Below are 22,941 nucleotides of genomic sequence, written 5' to 3'. Positions count from 1 at the left end.
ATTCACATCATTAAAGGAAAGAAGTTTCTGTAAAAAGATGCAAAGAGATGAAACGCTCTCTTTCCAGGCCTGTTTTTCTGTTGGTCTTGATTTTTACATCTATGGTGAAAGTGACTGAAGCCCCAACCTCTGCTGATTTGTAACAACCTTAGAAAAATAAGAAAAAACAATTAGGCATTGATTTTATGAGGAAGCATAAAAACCATTGGGTGGTGGTCAATGGCTCTATGTCCAGGTGGAGGCCGGTAACAAGTGGTGTCCCCCAAGGGTCTGTCTTGGGACCGGTGCTCTTTAACATCTTTATTAATGACATCAATGAGGGAATTGAGTGCACCCTCAGCAAGTTTGCTGACGACACCAAGCTGAGTGGTGCGGTTGATACGGTGGAAGGAAGGGATGCCATTCAGAGGGACCTCGACAGGCTGGAGGGCTGGGCTCGGGTGAACCTAAAGAGGTTCAACACAGCAAAGTGCAAGGTTTTGCATTTGGGCCGGAAGAACCCCAGGCACCCGTACAGGCTGGGAGGAGTGGTCCTTGAGAGCAGCTCGGCAGAGAAGGACCTGGGGGTCCTGATGGACGAGAGACTGAACATGAGCCAGCAGTGCGCTCTGGCAGCTCGAAAGGCAAATGGGATCCTGGGCTCCATCAGGAGAGGGGTGGTCAGCAGGGACAGGGAGGTGATTGTCCCTCTCTACTCGGCTCTTGTGAGTCCCCATCTGGAGTACTGTGTCCAGGTGTGGAGCCCTCAGTACAAGAAAGACACAGAGATTTTGGAAAGGGTCCAGAGGAGGGTGACTAAGATGATCAGGGGGCTGGAGCACCTCCCCTATGAGGACAGGCTGAGGGAGTTGGGCTTGTTCAGCCTGGAGAAGAGAAGGCTGCGGGGTGACCTCATTGCAGCCTATCAATACCTGAAGGGAACCTACACCCAGGAGGGGAGTAAACTCTTCAAAAGGGCTGACAACAGCAGGACTAGGGGAAATGGATCCAAGTTGAGGGAGGGAAGATTTAGGTTGGATGTTAGGGGGAAGTTCTATACAAGGAGAGTGGTTAGGCCCTGGAACGGGCTGCCCAGGGAGGTTGTGGATGCCCCTTCCTTGGACGTGTTCAAGGCCAGGTTGGACGGGGTCCTGGGCAACCTGATCTGAATGTGTGTGTTTGGTGGCCCTGCTAGGCAGGGGGGTTGGAACTACATGATCCTTGAGGTCCCTTCCAACCCGGGTGATTCTGTGAAGCAACATTAACAGTAACACCTACCTTAATGAAAAAAACTTAAGAGAAATACACTTGACTGTATACACACGATATAGATTCATTCCAATTCCGTGTCACAATAAATTCTCCTAAATTTTCTAGAAGTTTCAAATAAGAGGCTTCTTTTAGGAAGACTGAATATTTACAGTTGTGTGTATTTTAAAAGATTTTTAGACAGGGCAATTCAAAAAGTGTACTGAAGAAAAACTGTTTATTCACTTACAGTTTAAGCCACAGATCTGTCCATAATCCACCTCACTAGTTAAACTTACAACACAGAAATTGTATAGCCTATCAGTAACGACAGCTAATAAAATATTTTTATTCTGAGCTCCAGTACTTGCAAAAAAATCTGTCTCTGGTCATTTGTTAGGCAGAACCAAACTTAGCTGTTGGTATGTTGTCTATCCCTGTGTGTAGACCATTTTTTGAGGTCAACATGCACTCTTCTTGTATATGGACAAACAACTGAAGTCTGGGGTCAGAGAAAATAATGAATTTTCTGGAAAACACTTTTACAAAATATTGGAACATTAATGGTTTCTCTTCTCCAACATTTTAAAAATGCATTACTTTGAACCTTTCTGAATTAAAAACATTAATGGGTTCAGAACTGCAAAGAACAGGGAAGTTTCATACTGTTCCACAGAGTAAAAAGTATAGAGCAAACACTTCCATATATCGTAAAGCAAGAAAACTGCTGATCCTCTACATGACCACAATCCAGTTTGATGATAGTGTTGAATAAAGCCAGTTTTGATGCAGTACGCATATGGTGAGAAGTCTGCAAAAAGTGCCTACAGAGAAACGGCAGCATTTCAGCTTCTCTACAACAGACCACAAGTATTTCAACTGTTGTTGAGGGCTATGAAGCTGCCACCTCTCAGTATAGAAACTGAGCAAGAGATTGAATTTGTATGCAGTCCACTTGGGATCACAGTCATACTCATTTAAATGAATGTGCTGATCTAAGGGAAGTACACACACAGGTACAGTTAAGCTAGAAGGCCTCATCACTTCTGCTGGAACAATGCCTGAGCAAAGCAGCACTTTCTCTGCTCTACTGCAGCGTACACCCAGTTCAGAGGATAAGAGGAACTCCCAGCTCTCCCAAGTTCCCTAGCACAATTTTCTGAGCTGTACGGAGATTCACCTAACTCAAGCAACTTCCACTTGTTTCTCCAGTCCTTGTAAACACCCATGCAGGCACGAAAGCGCGTTAATGCTTTTATTTTTTTCTAATACTATCTTCACATCTGTATTTCAGTGCACTGGCAAAGAATGCTTAAATGCATTCCAAGCGTACCTCAACAGTGAGCACTGCACTAAAAAAAATACAAGAAAACACCTCTAAACTCATAGAAATAAACCTCTTTGCACATTGGCAAATTTTAAAACACCTGCCTATGTCTTCAGGCATATAAGTACTCTAAAAATATTTGTTTTCCTAAGAAAGCTCCTCCCCTTTATTTGCCTGTTCCTTTAAAAACAGCCATACTAAAATGCCCTACTTAGTCTGTGTTGAAGTGCAGCAACCTGACTTCAGAAAACGCAGGAAGATTTTTTGCACTCTGCCTCACGAACATCCAACCACAGTTAAATGTTTCCTATTTAAATCCAACACTTTTACGTAACAGATGAAAAGATTAACTCTCATTTTGTTACAGTCACAGATATTAACTGTAGACTGCTCCAGAAGTAATGCCTCCTTTTGTTATGTAGGCCCAGGACTTTGCAGGCAGATTTTGGTGGGGTAGCAGTAGGGGTTGCACCCTTCCACCCATAAGCGTGCAGGCTCTTGTTCATCACTGCAGAATGCATAAAGCCAATGGTAGTGACTATACTGAAAAACAGTCATTTGCAGCTGAGTATTTGCTCTATCAAACAGTGTTATTGTGCTTTTTGTATCTGTTGCCTTTTGCAGGAAAATAAATAGGAGGCGTTACTTTCAGAATGACCTACATACAATGAACAAAGGATTACAGTCCAACTGCCAAGAACACCTCCTTCCCAAAGTCAGTACACAGCAAATACAATACATCTATAATTATTTATCATTTGAAAAATCTCAATACTTACTATATAATACAGTCAACATCCATTATAATTAATAGCTTTTGAATATTTATTAGTTTATTGTATAATAGTTCTTACCTAATAAACAAATGGCTACTCTCATACAAATTTGTAATGGTAACTGAACCAAAAATAGTAGTCAATCTACATACAGCAACAGTCCAAAAAAGCAATAATTTCATGAAGTAATATCACTGCTGCTACAGGATAAATTAAGTATCTCTTCAGTGAAAGCTGGCATAGACTGTGGTCTAAGGTCATGAAGTTTTCTACTGAATGCTGGGGAGGCTATTAACACTTGATTTAAGATGTCCACGTTTGTATTTTGACTTCCCCATAAATACACACACCTAATGTCTCAAATACGAATGCATGTTTTCCTCAGCAAAGCACCTCCCTAAACAAAGCTGATGGAAGAGATATTTAAACCTTATATTTGGACAAGCTCCTTTATGTCCTCTCCTCCTATTTCCTTCCAAAACTGGATGTTTTCAAGTAAAATTTGACCTGAAAACTCCTCCATAATGAATAAAATTCTGCTATTCTGAAATAGTATGCATCACAACTGTATCATTCTTAAATATTTAATAACAATACATACACTAAAAAGAGACTGGAAGCCTGAAATCATTAGGTGTCCTCGCACAATAAAAAGGAGGCATGTATTTCCCTGCAAATGTAATTTCAAAATCCTTTCACATAAGAATCTAAAGACTTGTCAGCTTGGTTACTCTGCTGCTGTATATTAAATAAGCGTGTAATGAAGGTACCGGTTTTGATTCATTGAGATGCCAAAGATCATGGGTAAAGCATATGAAATTAATGAATGTTTTTGAAGGTGGAATATCAAGAAGGCAGTACAAATCAGGTACAGCATCAAAAAGAACAAAATAATGACAAAAAGAAACCACAGAAAATCCAGCACCATTTCATTTTAGTGACCATTAAGAACAACAATAAAGCACAAATGTCATTTAAAACTGATTGCCCCATCCAAAAAAACTATCAAATACTTCACACACCATCAGTCCAGGGCATCACAACACTGTTCTTATTAACAGAACACCGATTTCCAGTCTTAATATAAACTGAATGAAAATTTGAGCCTTATATGTTACCTAGAGCTTTCTAACATGCATTCATTGTCTCTGTTTTTCAGATAAGACTTGCACATTAATCCAGCACACCAGTTAAGATGGTACCTAATTTTCAGTACTTGCATAATGCCATTAAAGTGAACAGGACAAATAAGTCAGTATGCAATGATTTCCTAATACCTTCCAAGGCCAATATCAGATCCTTAGAAACTTAAAGCCTTCACAAATCTGTGCAAATGCTAAGGATAAAAAAAAAAAAAAAAGAAAAAAAATCTTCAGAAGAATTAATTTAAATGCTTTTGACTATTGCTACCCTAAGTCACAGTCTTATTTTGATCCAATAACAGGGAGCACTACTGCGCAAATACAGAAAATCTATACTTTGGAGTACTGATAGATGAAAGGAGCTCCTCAACTAGATGCATTACACTGCAAGTTTGGTGAGCTGTAACAGGAGTATTAGGTATCACTGGGAGAAAAACATATTCTGATTAACATCAAAAACTTCTAATTGCAAGACGTAAATAAACATTTTCTCTATTTTGGACCACAAGATTACAAACAGCTCCTTTACCTACTCAAAAACAGTCTTTACTGCCATCCTGAACCACCTGCAGGAACCCACCTACACTTTCTGAAGATAACCTCAGCCCTCCTGGTCCAATACTGACGTATTGGTCCAACACAATTCACTGAAGTATTACATTTTACTGAATATGCCCTTAGGATCCATTTATGGTACAGGATTTCCCTTGTAAGTGCCTGAATTACGAAGAGGAGACTTCTTTTAAGCAGCAAGCGTCCAATCTGTTCCTCGTAGGCACACAGTCAAAATACACAGCTGTTAAATCTACTCCTGATTCGCCCCACCCCAACCTCCTTAATTAAGGACTGCTGCAGAAGCTCTTTCAGCTGCTGTGTCATTAATATACTGGCCTCTGAGACAGCAAGAAAACTGCTTTTACTCACCAGTAAAACCACATCAACTGGAGAGCCATAAACAGGACCAGTTCCAACTTGCAGAGACAACCAACAAAAGCATGGGAATCAAGTTCAACTAAAGCAAGTTGCAATTTTACTAGTAAAACTTAAAACTGATGAAGGTTGTGAAGCAGTTCCTTATATCCTCATTTTATACTTACTTCGGATGACCAAATATAATACATTAAAAACTTCTCTAAGGTGTGCATTTTCTCCTACTGCTAATGGGAATAGCAAAGCAACAAAAACATGCAACCTTCTAAGAACAGTTGAAATATAAGTGCAACGAATCCATGCTAAGATAAACAAGATGTTTAAGCTATAATTAAAACAAAAAAGATGATGATAATACAGATGATATTGGGAATACAAATTAAAATCAGGTAAAAGAATGAACCATAATGCACAAAATAAAAACATTGCTTATAGACTGGCACCAAATTCATTGGGAATAAGAAGCTCCTATTTAAGAATAATTGTAATATTACAACTTGAGTTGTAGAAGTCAACACAAGTTTTGTCACCAACTTAATAATCAATACTTGGGCCACTTAGCAGTAAACATTCCTGATTTGTTTGAAGCTGTTAATATGCACACATTCTATACACAGATCAGCTGACAAGGCTCAAAAGCGGCAATATTTTCAACTTTCTGAGAAAGGCAGTTACATCTACGTGTGTAATTTTATGTATTTGTAATGGAAATAAATAAATCTGTTGTCACAGCAGAGAAGAAAGAATGACATTCACAAAATTCAGTAATTCTATTTACTGCAAGTGCACAAAAGGATTCGTGTGACAGATGACAAAATGAATATGACAGGATTATACACTGTAACTGTGAAACTGCAAATCCTATAAAGTACACACACAGTTATAATATGCAAGACAAGGGGATAATCCTATTCCCAACCTGAAATTATATGAGTTGACCCAAGCCATTATTTCCACTATCATTTCTGTATCTGCCAATTTTCCCAAAACGTAAAAGCATTAACTTGGTCGCTAATAAAGTCAACAGAAGCTGCAAGCATAAAATTCGAAGGCTATCAACCTAAATTTTTGACTACTACAACAGCTTTACTTTAACACTCTTCTCCCTGCAACTCACCTAGAGATACACACCTAATGGTGCTAACAGAATGACAAAAAGTTGAATGCCTGAAAAATGGACTCAACTTAAAAAGCTTTTGTGTAAGAATTAAAAACAGAACAGGTAGGCTCTACAGTTTTCGGGTGTTGCTGTCTCTTCTGGGATTCCCCAAGATTATAATAACAATATAGCATTAATACAAACCGCATGTTTTGAAAAGCTTTAGTAAGAACTTACTAAAGAAGTGCTATACAGCAGATATTAAATGAAATTAACAGTGGTTCTGCCCAAACATTACCAACCCATCTTCAAAAGCAGGGGGAAAAAAACACACACAAACCAAAGGAACACAGCTGAAGGTCTCCTAGTAAGTGCCAGAATTGACAACTGAACCAAATTCAGCTTTATGAGCACACCACACCTAGCACTCAAAGGCAGCAAAGCAATGTGTGTGCATTTTCCAGCACACAGAATGCAACTTTTAAAAGCAGAAATGGTTCCCCACCGTCAATCAAAGATTTAAGAACACTCAGAAAAATTAAAAATGCATTTGAGGGGAAATACAAACTCAGGTTATGAAATCAAGGCAGCTCCTATGTGCTGGAGATAACAGACATCCTGCCCTGAGGAAAAAGGTTAAGTGTTTCATGCACTTTTTCTACTAGGCATTTCTGTGACTCAATTTCAAATTAAGCAGCCGAGATCTAAGGAATATTCCAGAATGTTTTATTTGAATCACTGACATCCAGCATTAGGAAATAAGTTAATGAGAAACCTGCCTTCAGATAACACACTGTGTGCAGCTCTTCGAATTGTACTTCATATTCTCCTCTTTTTAACATCATCATCATTTAAAGTTATCTACAAACATTCCCCAAAGGGTCATTTAAAGCAGTTCTTTTTCTCCTTTCTTCAGAGCAAGCACAGCTTGCAGCTGACCACCCTGAGCTGAACACCTCTCACAGTATTTTTTTTTTTCCTCCCTACAAAAGGCAACTAAACTACGTCGCCCTCCCATCTCCCGTTAAGATTCCAGTCGTTTCTTCAGGGATTCATCACGAACTTGCAGAGCCGTGCCTCAGCCACGTGCCATCCTCCGGAGCACGAGGGGCTGCACGCACCTCACCCACCCCAGCCGCCCCACGCGAGGGGTCGTGCCCAGGCACCTGAGATTTCCCAGCCAGGAAACCAGTGCGAAACACATCCAAAAAATTTCAGAGCGCCCAGCTCGGAGGAAAAAGGGGAAGAACAAGGGAGCGGAGAGGCAGCCTGCAGCCCAGCGCGGGGCGGGTAACGCCGCAGGTGCAGCGCTCAGCCCTGAGAGGAACGGCGCACAGAACAGCACGGCGCTTCCCACCCAACTCTCATCAGCAGCCGCCCCCTCCTCTTCCTCCTCCTCCTCCCGCTGGAAAACCCAGCGGCACCCGGAAGGAAATTAACACAAAATGGAGACTTACACTCCGTCTCCTAGCACGCATGCGTCACTCCGGCGGAAAGGGGTGTGCCGACGGCGACTCACAGCAGCTGAGGGGCGGGTCGGTGCTCGGTGGCGGCCGCGTGTGGTGTTTGGGCGGTGCGCGGTCCGTCAGCCTGACCAGCTGGTAGTCTCGTGCCCACCGCCTCGTGCCCGCCTGGGACTCAGCTGCTCGCGGAGCTGATAGTGTGTAAAGATTCCCTCAAGGTGCGTGGGTGCCGCTCTTGACTTCTCGGAGCCCCGCCGTTGCGGGTATAGAAACGAGCGTCACAGCGCGCGCCTGCTGGTGTTGCCGATTCCCTGCTTTTGGTGCACGCTGGAGATAGCTTAGGTTGTGTTGAAATGCTGTCGGTTTTCCTTTCTGCTGGCGGTCTTTGCAGTGATAGTGAGGCTCCGTGCAGGCAGCGCTGATTTCTCAGCTGAATTTCAGTACTCTTCAGTTGTGCATCGGAGCCACAAAAGACAGCCAGCAGCAGCAGCCCACTGCTGAGCAGAGCCTCCAGCTCTGCGATCAGCTCTGCTGTAAAGGAGTTGTCCCACCAACCTTTTCCTAAAGGGAAGAAACCTGGTCAATAGCTGTCTTTGTTTCTCTTGATCTGGGTGTTTGTAGTGAAGACAAGGCCTTACAGCATAAAGTAAAGCTTCTTTGGTCTGTAGAATTGGTCTTCAGCCCGGTGTCTGAGAAAGTTCTCTTTCTTAGACAGATAATTTAATGTATATGAATTGTAGATGCTGAACATTACTGTCAAATGGCTGCACTTTGGACAATCAGATATGCTGGCCTCAAGCCCAAAACCTTGAACTTTATTTTATATTCCAAAGGAAATGAGTAGAACCAATGGAAGATAAATTCGATATATTTGCTGGAGACAGTACAGTATTAATGGCCAGTATTCCAAGTATCATAGCTTAGTGTTTTACTTACGCTGAAGACAATGTTGTCACCTACCCATACGTGTGATGCCAAGTGTCCTTATTATTAATACCAGGAGACCCAAGATTCCCCTTTGATGCTACTGTCATGAATGGTGCCTCAATATCTGTACTTCCATACAGCAAGGAATCCCCTGCCTAATCCCCAAAGTCACTGCATGCAGAAATGACAGTATTAATTCCCCCTGCTGTTACACGTTTTGCTAGCCCTTCATGATGGTGCACAGTAACAGCTCCCTTGTGTCAACTGCCAGCAAAGCTACCCCAGATATGTCCCTTTTACAGTGCATACACCTGTCTTGTACGATTACACAACTGATAATCCACTGCTTGCAGCTTTTCTTGGTGTATATCTACTTGGTTCTGAGAAACATACTAAGTATTTATTTTGTTTACAAAAGCTGTGTTTACCATTCCCATATCTGGTACAAGTATTTTGCTGGTACTGGATTGCTTTTGTACAATTGTTAATGATTATCTTCTGCACTTAGAGGCTGGATGACATACAGCTCTTTCCCACAAGTTATGAGGTTATCACAAATTCTACTTTCTATGTAGTAAATTTTGACTCTCTGAAGGTTACTGTGTACTTTCTAGAAGTCCTAACAAGAGTTCCTAGTGTTGTTAATGACATTACAGTTGTGCATTGATTTTATTACCTTGCACTGATTTGATAGTTTTCTTCGTGTCTTATTGATCTCACTCAACTAAGTTAATATATACAGCAGGCAAATAGCAGAGATGCTATTTCTCCAAATTGACTCAATTTGTCATAAAGGAAAACAAATAAAGTGAAGTCAGTCACTTCAACAGCTTAATCAGAATCACCTCACTGCCTTTAAGTTATTTGACTTTTCTGGTCATCCCACCTTGCAAGGATCTTACATTTCCCTTTGTGATATGCTCTACTGCCATTAATTGTTAAGGAGACTGTATCACTGGTAAAAGCAAATACTGTCGTTCTTAATGTCTACATAGGCAGTTTCACTGCCACTGTCAAGTGGAATACCATTCAAATCAAGAGGTAGTGTGTGAGATGATGTGTTCATCAGCCCTGATGAAAAAGTGCTCATTTATATTTTTATGCATGTTGCCTCTCATTTTCTACACAGTATTTTAAAGCACTGATCAAATATATTCTCTCTTTTGAGAACTTGCAAGCAAGCAAAGATAAAGATTTAAGACTGTTTTGTTGTCCCAGGCAACGCTGTGAACACAAACATTGTACTGAAGCATATGCTGAATAGAAATTAGCCTTCAGTAAAGCAGCATGTCAGAAAATCAGATTAAGTTTGTCAGGAAGTTTTAAAACTAACAAAAGAAGGAAGAGCCCTGAATATTTTTCTACAGTGTTGAAAACAAACTGCAAATCCTAATGTCTTCAAAGAGCTCTAGTCATAATTCTCAATTTCTACCATTGCAATCTGTCTGTAACCAGAGATTATATGTTACATAAATATGTGCAACTGCTAAAATATGTAAAAAGCAGATGAAGAGGTGGGTTTCTCCTGGAGCAGAAGCTTTTGCTTACCAAAAAAATAGCTTTAATATTCTGCTATTAACAGAAAAGAAACAAATGCAATACATAAGCAAAAGTGAAGTGTGTTTCTAGATAATCTGCCTCTTAACATTCAACTGAACATGAAATCTCTTGACTAAAAAATGAGTAGAGATCCCAGGAAAACTTTCAGCTCACTACTGCTTATTTGTTCTATGGGACAGAGTGCTTTCTTCACTTAGACTGAGCTCCTTTATACTTATGCAGAAACAAAACTTTTTTTCTCTCCCTCTAATCCATAGCAGAAGGAGCCCTTAATATCTTCCCAATCTTGCAGCTTCAGTAAGTCAAGCCCTTAGAACAGCTGTTCTACCTGCACAGTGATACATGAGAGCCTGTCTGGCTCTGTGCTGTGCAGAAACTGTAGTTTATTTTTCACTGAATTCTGTTGCTTCCACTTTGAAACTACTTTTATCTTAAACTACAAGTCCTAAAGCGAGGATGTTACAAACCGCTTATTTTCAAACAAGCTGTCCTTTGTCTTAATCCTTAACATTTGTTGTGTATGCAAGAAATAGGAACATTGTAGTTCTGAAGGAGTAACGATGTTGTAGTAATTAAAATTAGTGAATCAATATCTTGAAGTGTCATCGTTCTTCATTTTTGTTTTCAACCAGTCAGGCTTCAGGCAGCAAGTACCACGCAGCCCTTCATTCCCTCCCCCTCAGTAGGATGGGAGAGAGAACTGGAAAAAAGCTAAACCTTGTGGGCTGAGGTAAAGACAGTTTAATAGGATAGAAAAGGAAGGGAATAATAATAATAGTAATAATAGAAGAACGTACAAAACAAGTGCTGCACAACAGTTGCTCAACAACAGCTGACCAATTCCCTGTCACACCCTGAGCAGCAGAAGCCCCCTGGTTCCTTCTTCATTACTGATGCAGATTTGTTCTTACTAGGTATTTTCTTGAAACCGCTGGTCAACATCTACTTCTTTAAGACCAATTGGCCGTTTTATCTAACTCACTATTAGTCATTTCTCTTTTAGTCAAAAATGGGAGCCATATTCATGGTTTTGGCAGAGTAAGAATGATACAACATCTAACCAAAACAGCCCCTTCTGTGAAGCCAGTCATTAATTCCTCCCTGGTAGCTTGTCATCACCAGATGTCTGCTCAGTTTACATCCTGAGCATTTCCCGTGGCTGGACCCACAAAGCTTCTACAAATGAAGCTGTCTTTTCAGTAAGAGCACCCCACCCTTTTATGGACTTTCCTCTTCACTACCTCAGCTGTTGCAGCTGCTGACCACAGAACTGCAACCTCTCTTTAAGTTACACCTTGTACCTCTGTCTTGATTGAAGGAATCTACAAACAGCATAAGCAAATAGTGTCACTTCTACTTTACGGATAGGGTTTCATCACTTAAGATTTCAGCAAGTGGGTTTTGTACAAAATGTAATGAGAAGTATTCTACATCCGATACAGAAAAAAAAAACCCAAAACATTTCCAGGCTTATATCAACAAGTAGAGTACAAAATGTTTTTGTTTTTCATAAGAAATGCTGGCAGTGAAGTCTAACCTTGCCAACAACAAAGCATATCTGAAGGAGGACTCACACTTATATCTAAGCATGAGGAGAAGCGTGGGCACATTTCCCTCCAGAAATCTGCACTCGCTGAACATGATCATCAGCGGTAGATGCAATTAGCTATGTCCAATTTACATTTTGAGCACAAGGGACAAGCTTTCACAGCATGCTTAATGCGGTGAACACAACAAACTGGTTTTTGTGAGCACAATGCAGTTTCTCAGTTCAATGGGAAACTTTACAAAATATATGGGCAAGGTATAATTACAGCATGCCACGTATAACATTTCAAAAGGATAATTGAAACAACACTCCTATCTTGAAAAATAAACTGGTTTATTGATGTGGGGTTATAGGCATGTGTTTTACTATACAAACAATAACTAAAATATAAATGCCAATTTTCAAATCAGCACAGCTGGATAATGTATATAAATGTTAGGAACAACAACCAAAAAGTAAAACCAACGCTGAACAACAACAGCAACAACAAAAAACACAAAATAAGCCCTAAATGGCAATCATTTGGATAACTGATAAGGAAAAATGACAGATTTGGAGAACTGTTAATATTTTTCAATCTAACAAAGGCTCTTTAATCTGTTCTTGTTTTCGTTCTGTGTGGCCATTGAGGCTAGCAGGAAACCAGCCGGTTAGTCAGAGAACTTTGCAGCACAGCAGGGAGTCTGGTTTGTCATCACATGCAGTAGCAGCTGCCTTCATCAAGAATGAAGTTAATCAGTACAGACTAAATAAAGGATCTAATTCTTTAGATGGCTAACAATGAACTTTGAATGAGCAAAGAGCAGTCCTAGCTTACTGACACTTGGAAACTTCTCTTTCAAATCTGCTGATTTTGTGGTTTGAAACTAAAGAACAATGACATTCCTTAGTGCATGATTGCTTTACCCAAGTATTTCCAGTAAGTGAAGATACTCAGTTTACATAAATGCTGTGTAACTGTTGCATACTGTTGCGTACAACAGCTGCATAAGCGTTGTAAGGTCTGCGTCCAGACTTGGGTTCTCATCATCTTTCTTCATCTTCTTTCATTCTGTTCTTAATTATTTCAAGCAGATATCTTAGCCAGGTCAGATCTGAGAAATCCAGGACATGAAAATAATAAGTGCAAGACACTTAAAGATTAAGACCTTGAAAGCATGTTTCTTCATATGGAAAACTGAGAGGTGCTGTGCTTAGTTAGTATGTTGAACATGTGGTCAATAAGGGTTTTCCCACTTTGGAATATGTCTCTAGCCTGAAAATACAGATAGCAGGAGTTAAAACTGCCCTCGTGACGTAAATGGAGGACAGCCACAGAGGATTAGTTTTCTCACACTTCATTCCTTCCTCAAAAGATCTCGACTGGATGAATGTAGTGCTGTAGAGCTATGTACTATAGAAGTACGTAATATTCATAAAGAGCTGTTGTGTGGGCGTTCAGTTTTGAGAAAAAGCACAGCTCAGAAAGCTAACTGGTTTGTAATTCCAAGGATCATATTAAAGAAATGAAGAAAGGCTTCTACTGACGCTCTGGTTTAAAGGAACACCTATTGATTGTTCGCATTATTCAATGACCTTTATAACTGTAGCACTCAGCCCGTGTTGCAAACATAGGCTACTGGAAAAGGACACACTGAGTGAGCTGTATCACGGCTATAGGAATTGCACATATTTCAGACATGATGGTTCTTCAGAATGCTGTCTGCCTGAGTGCACAAAGAGGCTTTTCCAAAGGTAACATAAATGTGGTATCACAGATAAGTGATTAATATCCTCAGTGACTGCTAATAACAGAGTGAATAATAACTGTGAAAGATGGAAAAAGAAATGGCTTTGTAAATACTTTATTACTTTCCTAACTCTTGTGGTAATATTTCCTTACCTCTTTTTAAAAACAACAAGAACGTTTTTCTGTTTGTTTCAGGTTTTATTTTAGTTCTTTCAGCAAGGCTTGTAAAAGAAATTAAAATGTACATCATGCCTTTGTAAGTAATACAACTTTAAGCAAAATCCTTTTAATACAAAATGAGCTTGATCTTCATCACAAAAAAAGAAAGGTGAGGAAGATCTCATACATTACAGAAGGGTCATTTAGTCTTCAAAATCTGCTGGGCAATTCTGTGAGGAACCACTGCAACTAAAACATATATAATTAAACATAGAAGTAAAGGCTGGACAGCATGTATGTTAACTTCAAAAGTTGTTACACAACGGTTGTGGGTATTAATGGAAAAACCATTCATATCATGGTGCTATAAGGGACATATATATCAAAGTGGAGTACTTGAAAGATGAAGGGAAAATTACTTTTGTTTTGGCACATGGCATGACATGGCATGTCAAAAGAATTTAGATAATGTTTTCAAATCGTACAAAGTCTATTATTCATGAAGTTCTGTGCTTTACTAGGAAGGAAGAAACAAAAGGCAGCAAAGTGGCAGGATGCTGAGCGCTGAAGGCACATAGGTAAGCACTGATACAATCTTTGTTCTTCTGCAGGTTACCTCTGGTCTTCACACACAGGCTTTGTGTGAGGAGAATGGCTCATATGGACTTAGATAAAATCTCAGATTTCTTATATAAAGTGCTTTCATCTTGATAAGCCTTAAATTATATTTTCCTCTTGAAGATTCCAGATGTTAAGTCAGCTTCTAGCTCTGTTTTACCTAGGAAAGTGCTCTGAATTTCTCATATAAGCATCTCACTGGAAGTGACAAGACTAATGATAGGGTTGTTAAAATTTATTTTAAATTAGCAGGTGAGCTAATGTTGAAGGACTGCTTATTGGTTTGGATTCACTTTCCTAAAATTCACTTTTATAAAATCTCCATTTTGTTGGTGACCTTTTTTTTTTTATAAATAACACTGATTTAAAACAATCTGTGGGTTTTTTCTTTTTTTTTTAATGTGTTCTACTCGTCCAGTATAGAACTTGTCCTTTAAATCCACAAGTCACTTGAGAAAAATTTACCTTGAGTACAATATAATAAAAGATCAACAAAGGTGTAACTCAGCCTTTGACAATTCTCAGTGCTTGTGAAAAAGGTTTTGAGGTGAAAATAGCTGTGCCAGCAGCCACTTAGATGCATTTCCAATCTTATTTGATCAGAGCACAGAAAACTAAGAAAATTGAAGACTTCCCAAACCCTGGATAATTTAGATGTTTCAAGCTTTTATTTTTTAATGTTCCGATTTTAGTAGATAAGGGATATTGCAATACTTTTAAATTTCTTCTTCTTTTGATTCCTCTGGTGGTTTATTTTTGTGTGGCGGGAGGGTGTTTGGGAGTGAATGTAGGCTTTGTCAACTTTATATTCACATACCTTTGTGAGCACATATACACTCAACAAAGGAAATATCCTAGGGAAAAAAAAAATGTAGTAACGGATTTTAACCAGTAGTAAAACACTGTCTTGTAGTCTATTTTATTACATGTTCTGACCTCTGAGGAACTGATGATATTACTGTAATTTTTGGTAAATGGGAACCAGCTCTCGTTTCTCAAGATTGTTCTGAGTGGTTGCAAAGACAGTTGTATCCGTATAGTCTGTTCCCAATCCAAATTCCTTACTTGTACCAGATATGGCAATGTCAAACTGGGAGCAGTAGTCCTCTGCTTTCCATCCTCCAGACTGTCTCTCTATCACAGTATCACTGCTGAGAGGGAAGATTATGCTTCTGGAGTAGAAGTATAACAGTACAGATACAGGGTGTGAGTACAGACTTTGTAGAAACTGAGTTCTGCAGGAGGAACCTGTACACCTGGTGTCAGGATTAAGATTCAGACTTGAAGAAACCTGGGTTTTGTGCCATTCCTAACCAGTATAAATCACAGATATGAGTCAACTGGTAAAGATCTCTTTGGCATCTATAATGAAACAGCATTCTCAACTCCTTTTCAGGATGTTTAGGAATTATCACTTGAAGAATAATAAATTGAGTAATTGAACTCCATCCCAACAGTCATTTATTGAGTGACTGCTTTGAGGTATCTATTTGCTTTCGATTTGTCTGTAGAGATTTCTGTTAGTTTTATTGATATTAATAATAATTTATTGTTAACAACAGTTCTGGTAATATGTTACCTTGTTTATGGTTGTGTATTTCAATAAGGCACATCAAATTGTCTAATATTTCTTTCAATAAGAAACCTGTGGAGCTTTGCTTAGATGTTCTGTGATTAACAGAGCACCGTGACCAGTCTTCTCTGTTAGTATAGGGTTTTTACATCTGGCATTAATCTGGGAATGTTTTCTGCATACAGAAAGGATGTATTAGCAGCAGAGCCCTATGCAAAGAGTGAGATTCCAGAACAAAAATTTGCAGCACATGTCACAGTCACAGTCTCATTTCAGTCTTGCCATGTTATTCTCTCCCATTTTCCTTTGGAGATTAGAGAGGAATTCAAACTGGGATATCAAAGGAAGCTGCCCCTATTGCTGGTTGGAGGTGAGGGGAATCTCAAGGTGTATTGTTTTACAGTGTTACATTCACAGTAATTCACAGTAATTAGCCATAGCTGGCACTGTGCTCTTATCAGTACTCTTTGCTGCTGTGTGTTCCCCAGCAATTGTCTAGGAGTAAGCTAAGCCAACTGAAAACTAACCTTATTAAAAAGCCAGTCTGTATAATCAGAAATGGTATCGCTGAATTCAAGAGGAAGGCCAAGATGTGTAAGGATTAGAGTCAATCTTTTATAAACTTCCTGACTGGATCCACTAGGAAGTTATTCACCTTCTATAATGTAATGATTAAGTAGAGAAATTCACAGGCCTTCAAAGTAAATTGAGCTTTTGCTTTCATACCTTTTGCACAAAAAGATTAGACTACAAAGCGAAACTGCATAGCTTTCATAGGAAGCTTCTAAGCAGAGAGAAATTAACATGGGAAGCAAGTAGAGAATTACAGAGAAAAATGGTGCTACTCAGGAAACAGTACTTTTAAGATCACTTAGTTGGCAAGACAGCAAGCATAGACTGATTGCCAACAGAATGACAACAAAAACATTCAGATAAATTCCTGTTTTGCAATCATCAGGCCACATGGGAAGATTTAAATGAAATTTAGCATTCTTCCCTAAATAAGTGGTGCAAAAATCTGTCCGTGTTATTTTGGTAGAGTTGAATATTGCCCAGTCTGACACTGAGAAAAATGGCTAAAAGAGGTAGGCAGATTTTAAGCCTGGTCTGGCATTCTGCTTAGGCTACAAGTAGACAAGTCCTAGCTGGTATAAGATGCAGAAGGATTCTCTGTTCTCTAAATCTGTAGAATGCACAGATAGCTAATCCATACTTTTAAGAGAGGGGCTTGCAGCTCGATAAGGTAACACCATAACATGATACATGGAGTACGAAGGCAATGGGAATGAGAGAAACCAACCTCAGTAAAAGAATACTCTGTTCTGAATTTATAATGTTCAAATGTGTGCATCCTAATCCTTGGGCACAGAGAAGGAATCATAACCAAATTCTTGTGCTGAAAAAAAAAAAAAGTCCCTGTGTTTTTTCCCGCTGCCTACTTTCTCACTTCTACTCTTCACCGTGATCTGTGTTTACAAGGAGTAGAATCCAGCCCCAAGTGCTCTAATTTTTTTATAGGATGTTTAATAAACAGATTTAATAAACTCATTTCAGTCTCTTTCCCTTAAAATATAATTTGAATTTTAATATATTTAGCATACAATAGAAGTCCTGTCTGTGTGTGGGTATAACAAAAAGTGCAGATGTTGCACTCAAATGCTGTGCATGAGAATACCTGAAGAATGTCAAGAGTAAGTTCAAATACTTGTACTCCTTCTTTGGAAAACATTTCATTGGAAAAGATAGCACTAGAGGCTGAGTGGTAATTTTAACCTGAGATTTCCATGTTAGATTTGAGTTTGATTAATTGTTTTAGATTTGTTCTTAGAATATTTGGAAGCCTTCTGAAGTGTACATTACAGCCCACTTTAGAAAATCTCCTTTCTCTGAAGTATGCAATGTGGTCATCTGTGGCTTAGAAATCTCAAAGAACTTCATGCAGGAAAGGAGATTTTCATAATCTTAAGCAGCAGGAAGTATGTTGCATACAGTATCACTGTAAAAAACTGAGCATAACAACCCAAATGCAGCAGGGGTTTTAACTCTGGAAGTCAATACACTGTTCCTGTAATCGAACATGAATGCTATTAAATAATAGAGTATTGTTATCATGGTGAAATATTTCACTTCCAAACAAATATAAATAAATTTTATGTCCATTATGGTGGGTGGTGCATTTTTGCAGCACACCATAAATTGTATCTGTTTTGTATTTAATATTCAGTAAGATACAGTGTGGGTCTGATGATTTGTAAGAACTAACCTAGATCACGTTCTTTCCTCTTTGCATGACAAAGACATCCCACTTTCCAGAGACATGGAGGAAAATGCAGTGAAGAAATAATGGCTGAGAAATGGAGCACAGTGTTTGATCAGAGGTCTTCTTAAACATTGTGCTTTAACAAAGAGGCTGGGATAGAGACCGAGTAGCACCCAGTAATTGCAGGCATACCTGTTTCCACTCTCTCCTCTTACAGCAGGAGAGCACCTCTGGCATCTGGTGGGCTTGAACTTCAGCTGGCTTTACCTTGCTTCACTCTGTGAAGGTGTGCCAGCATAAAACCATTGGGGAAAAAAAGGCTGTGAAGGAAGCATTTTCTGATAGCTTCTGATGATAACAGCTGTAATATATGACTTTTAGCTGATACATTCACATATTCAATGATAGTACTGACTGTGCCACATAAAAGTCTGGTAGAAAGAAGTAGGCTCTGAGCCATTGTTGTATTTACCTCAGTATTACACCTGGTGGGTCACAGTAATGCTTTACTGCACTAGAGACACTGCTGAAGTTACGGCTGCACAACAGTGGAGAAATAGTGATAAGCTGGCCCATTTCTCATACGTGTTTATTTTTTAATGCTGACAGCCACAATTGGTGATTTACTTAAATATCACGGGCATTTTTCAACAATCTTTTCATAAATATTTAGGAATCTTCATTTTATATTTAATTGGGCCCTAATAATATCTCTATTACTTTAGTCATCCTTGGTAGATAAGGGATTTTACATACATAAGAAAGAAGACAAGCAAATTGGAAAGTGTCCTGCTGGCACACCAACATTTGGGAAAAGATGCAGACAGTGCAATCATAGATGTTTATATTTATTTCCATGCTACAAACTGGCTAATATATTTTATTCTATGCAAACACTGGCAAGAGATCAAAATAAATAAAAAACCCCAGATGAACAGCTTCAGCTCACTGTTATGGCCATCTCTCATACAACTGCCTGTTGAACAATTGAACAATTGCTGATATTCCTGACTTTAAAGTATCAATTATTTTACTGTGAAGAATCTCACGAGCTGGGCGTAAGCAACAGTGGAAAACTGTGCACGGTGATAATATAAACAATATAAAAAATAATGGTTTTGATGATATTTTATTTATAAGCATAATTTTCGTGCTATTGCATCTCTACTTATCAGACTTCATAGAATGTCAGTTTTCACGTTCTTCTGGAACTACAAATTCTAGCAGTAAGACAGATTCTCAAGATCTCTCTCCAAACATGCGTTTTCTACAACATAAGCTAAATCCAGATGGAAACTGCATTATGGAAGTACAGTAATAGCAATCCATGTTAGTAACCTGTAAGAGTAGCTGAGTCTTTGAAGTGTAGTCTACCAGTAGTTCTTTTATGTAGAGTCTGAAGTTCTTGTTTTATTTATCACTGATTCTGAATGAAATGCTTTTTGTAATTAAAGAAGCTACAACTGGGCCCACTTTATTTATAACAAACTTTGTCTTCTGTGGCATTAATGTCATGTCTGTTGTTTTCCATATTAACTTTCATTTTTAGGGAATTCAGAATTCCTCTTAGGCATAGGAATAATATATTGCTTTACAGCTTCTACTAAGGTTCTGGGCCTACTTCAATTTAAAAATTAAATTTATGTTAATTAATTAAATGTTAAATTTATGTGTAAGTGCATAACCAGAATAAAATCCTAATCTGAATGAAACAAATGGCAAAATTGTCACAGGCTTTAGCAATGCCAACGTTTGTTCATACAGAGTTCATATTCAAACATTTGCATCTAACAACCCTCCTTTCATTACTATTTCAAATTTCAGATTATCAAAATCAAATAGAGATTATTGTTATTTGGCTCTATGTATGAAAAATATGTCAAGTACATATTTTAATATTTTTTATCAAGCCGTCACATTTTAATATATGAGTTCTACATAGAAACACCCCTTAATCATAAATGTGACAACACATTCCATTTTCAGAAAAGAAAGGAAAAGGACGTATAGTGGATGAGAACTATAAGTACAAGCAACTACTTCTGTAATACAGAACAATGAAAATAATATAAAAATAATAATAAGGAAGAAAGAGGGCAAAATAAAAATCAAGTTGAGGGCGTAAACTGTGAGAAGAGATGAAGAAAATAAATACACTGTGGATAAAAGAAAATAAAGATTATCCTGAATGAAAAGGAAGGTCAGCTGATACTGGCCAGAAAGAAAAAAGAATTGCTCAAAATCTGCTTTTTTTCAGTCTTTATCATAAAAGAGGAACGAAGCACGGAGCTCGGTGAGATAAATATTAATGAGGCTTTGGGAATATCTTCCAGAAGATTAATAAGAAGCAGGTAAAGGAATATTTAGATAATTTAAACATTTATGATTCAGAAAGTCCAAATCATATTCAACCAAAGAATCTGAAGAAACTGGCTGAGAAGGATCTAATAGACATCTCTCCGACCTCATGGAAAAAGGTTAGGCACCAAAGGATTGAGGAAGAATGAATTTCAGAAAGGAGGAAAATGTGAAAGAAGGAGAATTTCATGCAAGTTGCCATCATTCCCTACTATGGAAAATGCAATAGTAAATACATAATTGTGCATCATTTGATGCAAGTAGCAATCCACTCTTATGAGACTGTAAATTTATTATCTTTGTCCATCTCTCTTTTTGATTAATGTCATTCAGTATTAATCATTGCTGAATTATTTTACTAGATAAATAAGTCAAATTCTCTACATTTTCTTTACTCATTTTAGTCACTATGAATTAATCTTTCTTGTTGGTGCCCAAAATGTCTATCACATCAAAGATCAGGTTTGCATTACTATTTCCCTAACTCTACTAGCATCCTTATATAGATGAAAATGGTGTTTTCTTCTCTCATTGCTCCTTTATGTTGGTCTGTAGAACAATTTTGAAGTTGATTGAGGCTCCCAGATGTCCTTTTATGGGTTTCTACCAAATGAAAGTAAAAATTCTTCTGTTTGTCTTTGAACCCATGTCTTTGCAGTATGCAATATTAAATGCCATTCTATTTGTATTTCTGAGATCATCGATTGTCTAAATTGTCTCACATGATGTTGTTCTGGTCCTTTTCTGTGTTGATGGTATCTTCCAAATTTCTGTTTTCAGGAAATTTCATTACCATATTTTTCTTTTCTGTGTCATGCTTATTAATGGAAATATTAAATCAGTCTTTGAAGAACTCCATTAGCATGCTCCTTCCACTGCAGTATTTTCCCTTTAAATTGTAATCTCTTCTTTAGATATTTCCTTGCCTACTTTAGATTTCTTGTACTATTCCCCAACTTCTCTTGCTTAACCAGTAATTTTCCAAATGGTATTATATCAAAAGCCTTCGTGAAGTCCAGATAAATGAGACTTACTTCATTTCCTTTGTCAAAAATCTGTTACTTTATCCGTGAAAAAATATCAGACGTTCCTGAGCAGTTACATCTTGCTGGCGGTTATATTTCAGTTTAATTTTTCTTCTGCATTTTGATGAAACTTATAGTACTGTGTTCTCAGTTTTAAAGCCTACTACATGCTGCACTTACCCACTACCTACATGTTGTTAAAATTTTCATGAGGTTTTTTAGTATGCAGAGGCAGTACTCGTGCTCATAGGCAACATTAACACAATGGCTCTTTTGGAGCCATTATAGTTGATCGTGCCAATGATCCATGGATTATATACTTTTACAAGGTCTGATGCACTTGCAAACAAAAGGATTTTTTCCTTTGCATCTCTGTTTCTCAAGAGACATTCTTTCTTTTCTCTCGCCCCCCCCCCCCCCCCCTTGCAAAATCATCCTTTAATATTAATGCAAAGCAACCAAACAAAGGAAACCAAGCCACAAAAATTCTAGCTAAGATGATGTGATGAATACACTTAATCCTGGAACAGAAAAGTAATTTCTGTCTCTTATGTAGACTTTTTGTGGCTGCTTTTCTGTTCTCTGCTTCTGTAGAACAGAAAAGCTCTGACCTGCTCTTGGGATCATAAGCACACATGCAAATGTTCCATTTTTAACCTTAACTCCAGGACAAAAACTGCTCCTCAGAAGAGCACAGCCATAAGTGCTTTTGTGTCTTTCTTACTATGTGTTGCCACTTGTCCCTGATTCTCACTGTTCCCAGGTAGAATTGTGTTCTGAAGCATGTCCGTGTTGTTCTCCAGCAGCGCTCCGGACGCATCCAGTTAGCTGTGGCCTTTGGGATCCCTGGAGACTTAGATGATGTCCAACAGTGCAAATTGGTTGTCACCATATTTCCTGAGTATTTAGAACATTTTTTTGTTTTGCCTAATGGTAGTTTTTGGGCCATTCTCTAAAGCTGAGGCAGACTGAAAAATGAATACAAGAGGAATGGCAGCATCAGAGAGATTTCTGTACTTGTCCTCTAGTAACTCTTTCTGCTGACAAGACGTCTGTGAAGATCTCAGGAGAAGGCCATGTTAGACTCAGACATAAGTAATCCCTGTGCTGAGTGGAAAGCCTCAGTGAGCGTAGCTCATTGCTACAATGCTCTGTTGATTTACTTGTTTCTCTCTAAGCCGAAGACTCCCAGTTGTCCCTTGTATGGCCATGCTAGTTT

General features: G+C 38.6%; 1 protein-coding gene and 1 long non-coding RNA gene across 4 annotated transcripts in view; one reads left to right on the top strand and one right to left on the bottom strand.

The window, feature by feature from the left end:
- FHIT (fragile histidine triad diadenosine triphosphatase) overlaps positions 1 to 8,047 on the bottom strand; it is a 507,230-nt gene extending 499,183 nt beyond the window's left edge. Inside the window, exon 1 of one of the 3 annotated variants that reach the window (XM_042823261.1) lies at positions 7,959 to 8,047. Coding sequence is in view for 2 of the 3 variants with exons in the window: in XM_042823264.1 (XP_042679198.1) it covers positions 7,959 to 7,979 (21 nt within the window). In the remaining variant the exon portion in view is untranslated. The remainder of the gene's footprint in view (positions 1 to 7,958) is intronic. The other 2 variants (XM_042823264.1, XM_042823260.1) reach the window with 2 other exon arrangements.
- Positions 8,042 to 22,379, top strand: LOC122162700. The gene is made up of 3 exons (XR_006169643.1): positions 8,042 to 8,182; positions 14,410 to 14,466; positions 20,597 to 22,379. It is a non-coding gene; the product is annotated as an uncharacterized LOC122162700 (long non-coding RNA).
- Positions 22,380 to 22,941: the final 562 nt, after the last annotated feature.

Source organism: Centrocercus urophasianus, unplaced genomic scaffold (assembly GCF_019232065.1).
Source record: "Centrocercus urophasianus isolate 14NV4802_14NV808 unplaced genomic scaffold, USGS_Curo_1.0 seq_22, whole genome shotgun sequence".
NCBI classification, from domain to species: domain Eukaryota; kingdom Metazoa; phylum Chordata; class Aves; order Galliformes; family Phasianidae; genus Centrocercus; species Centrocercus urophasianus.
The sequence above is the reverse complement of the archived record's forward strand: the minus strand, read 5'-3'. Positions and strand labels throughout refer to the sequence as shown.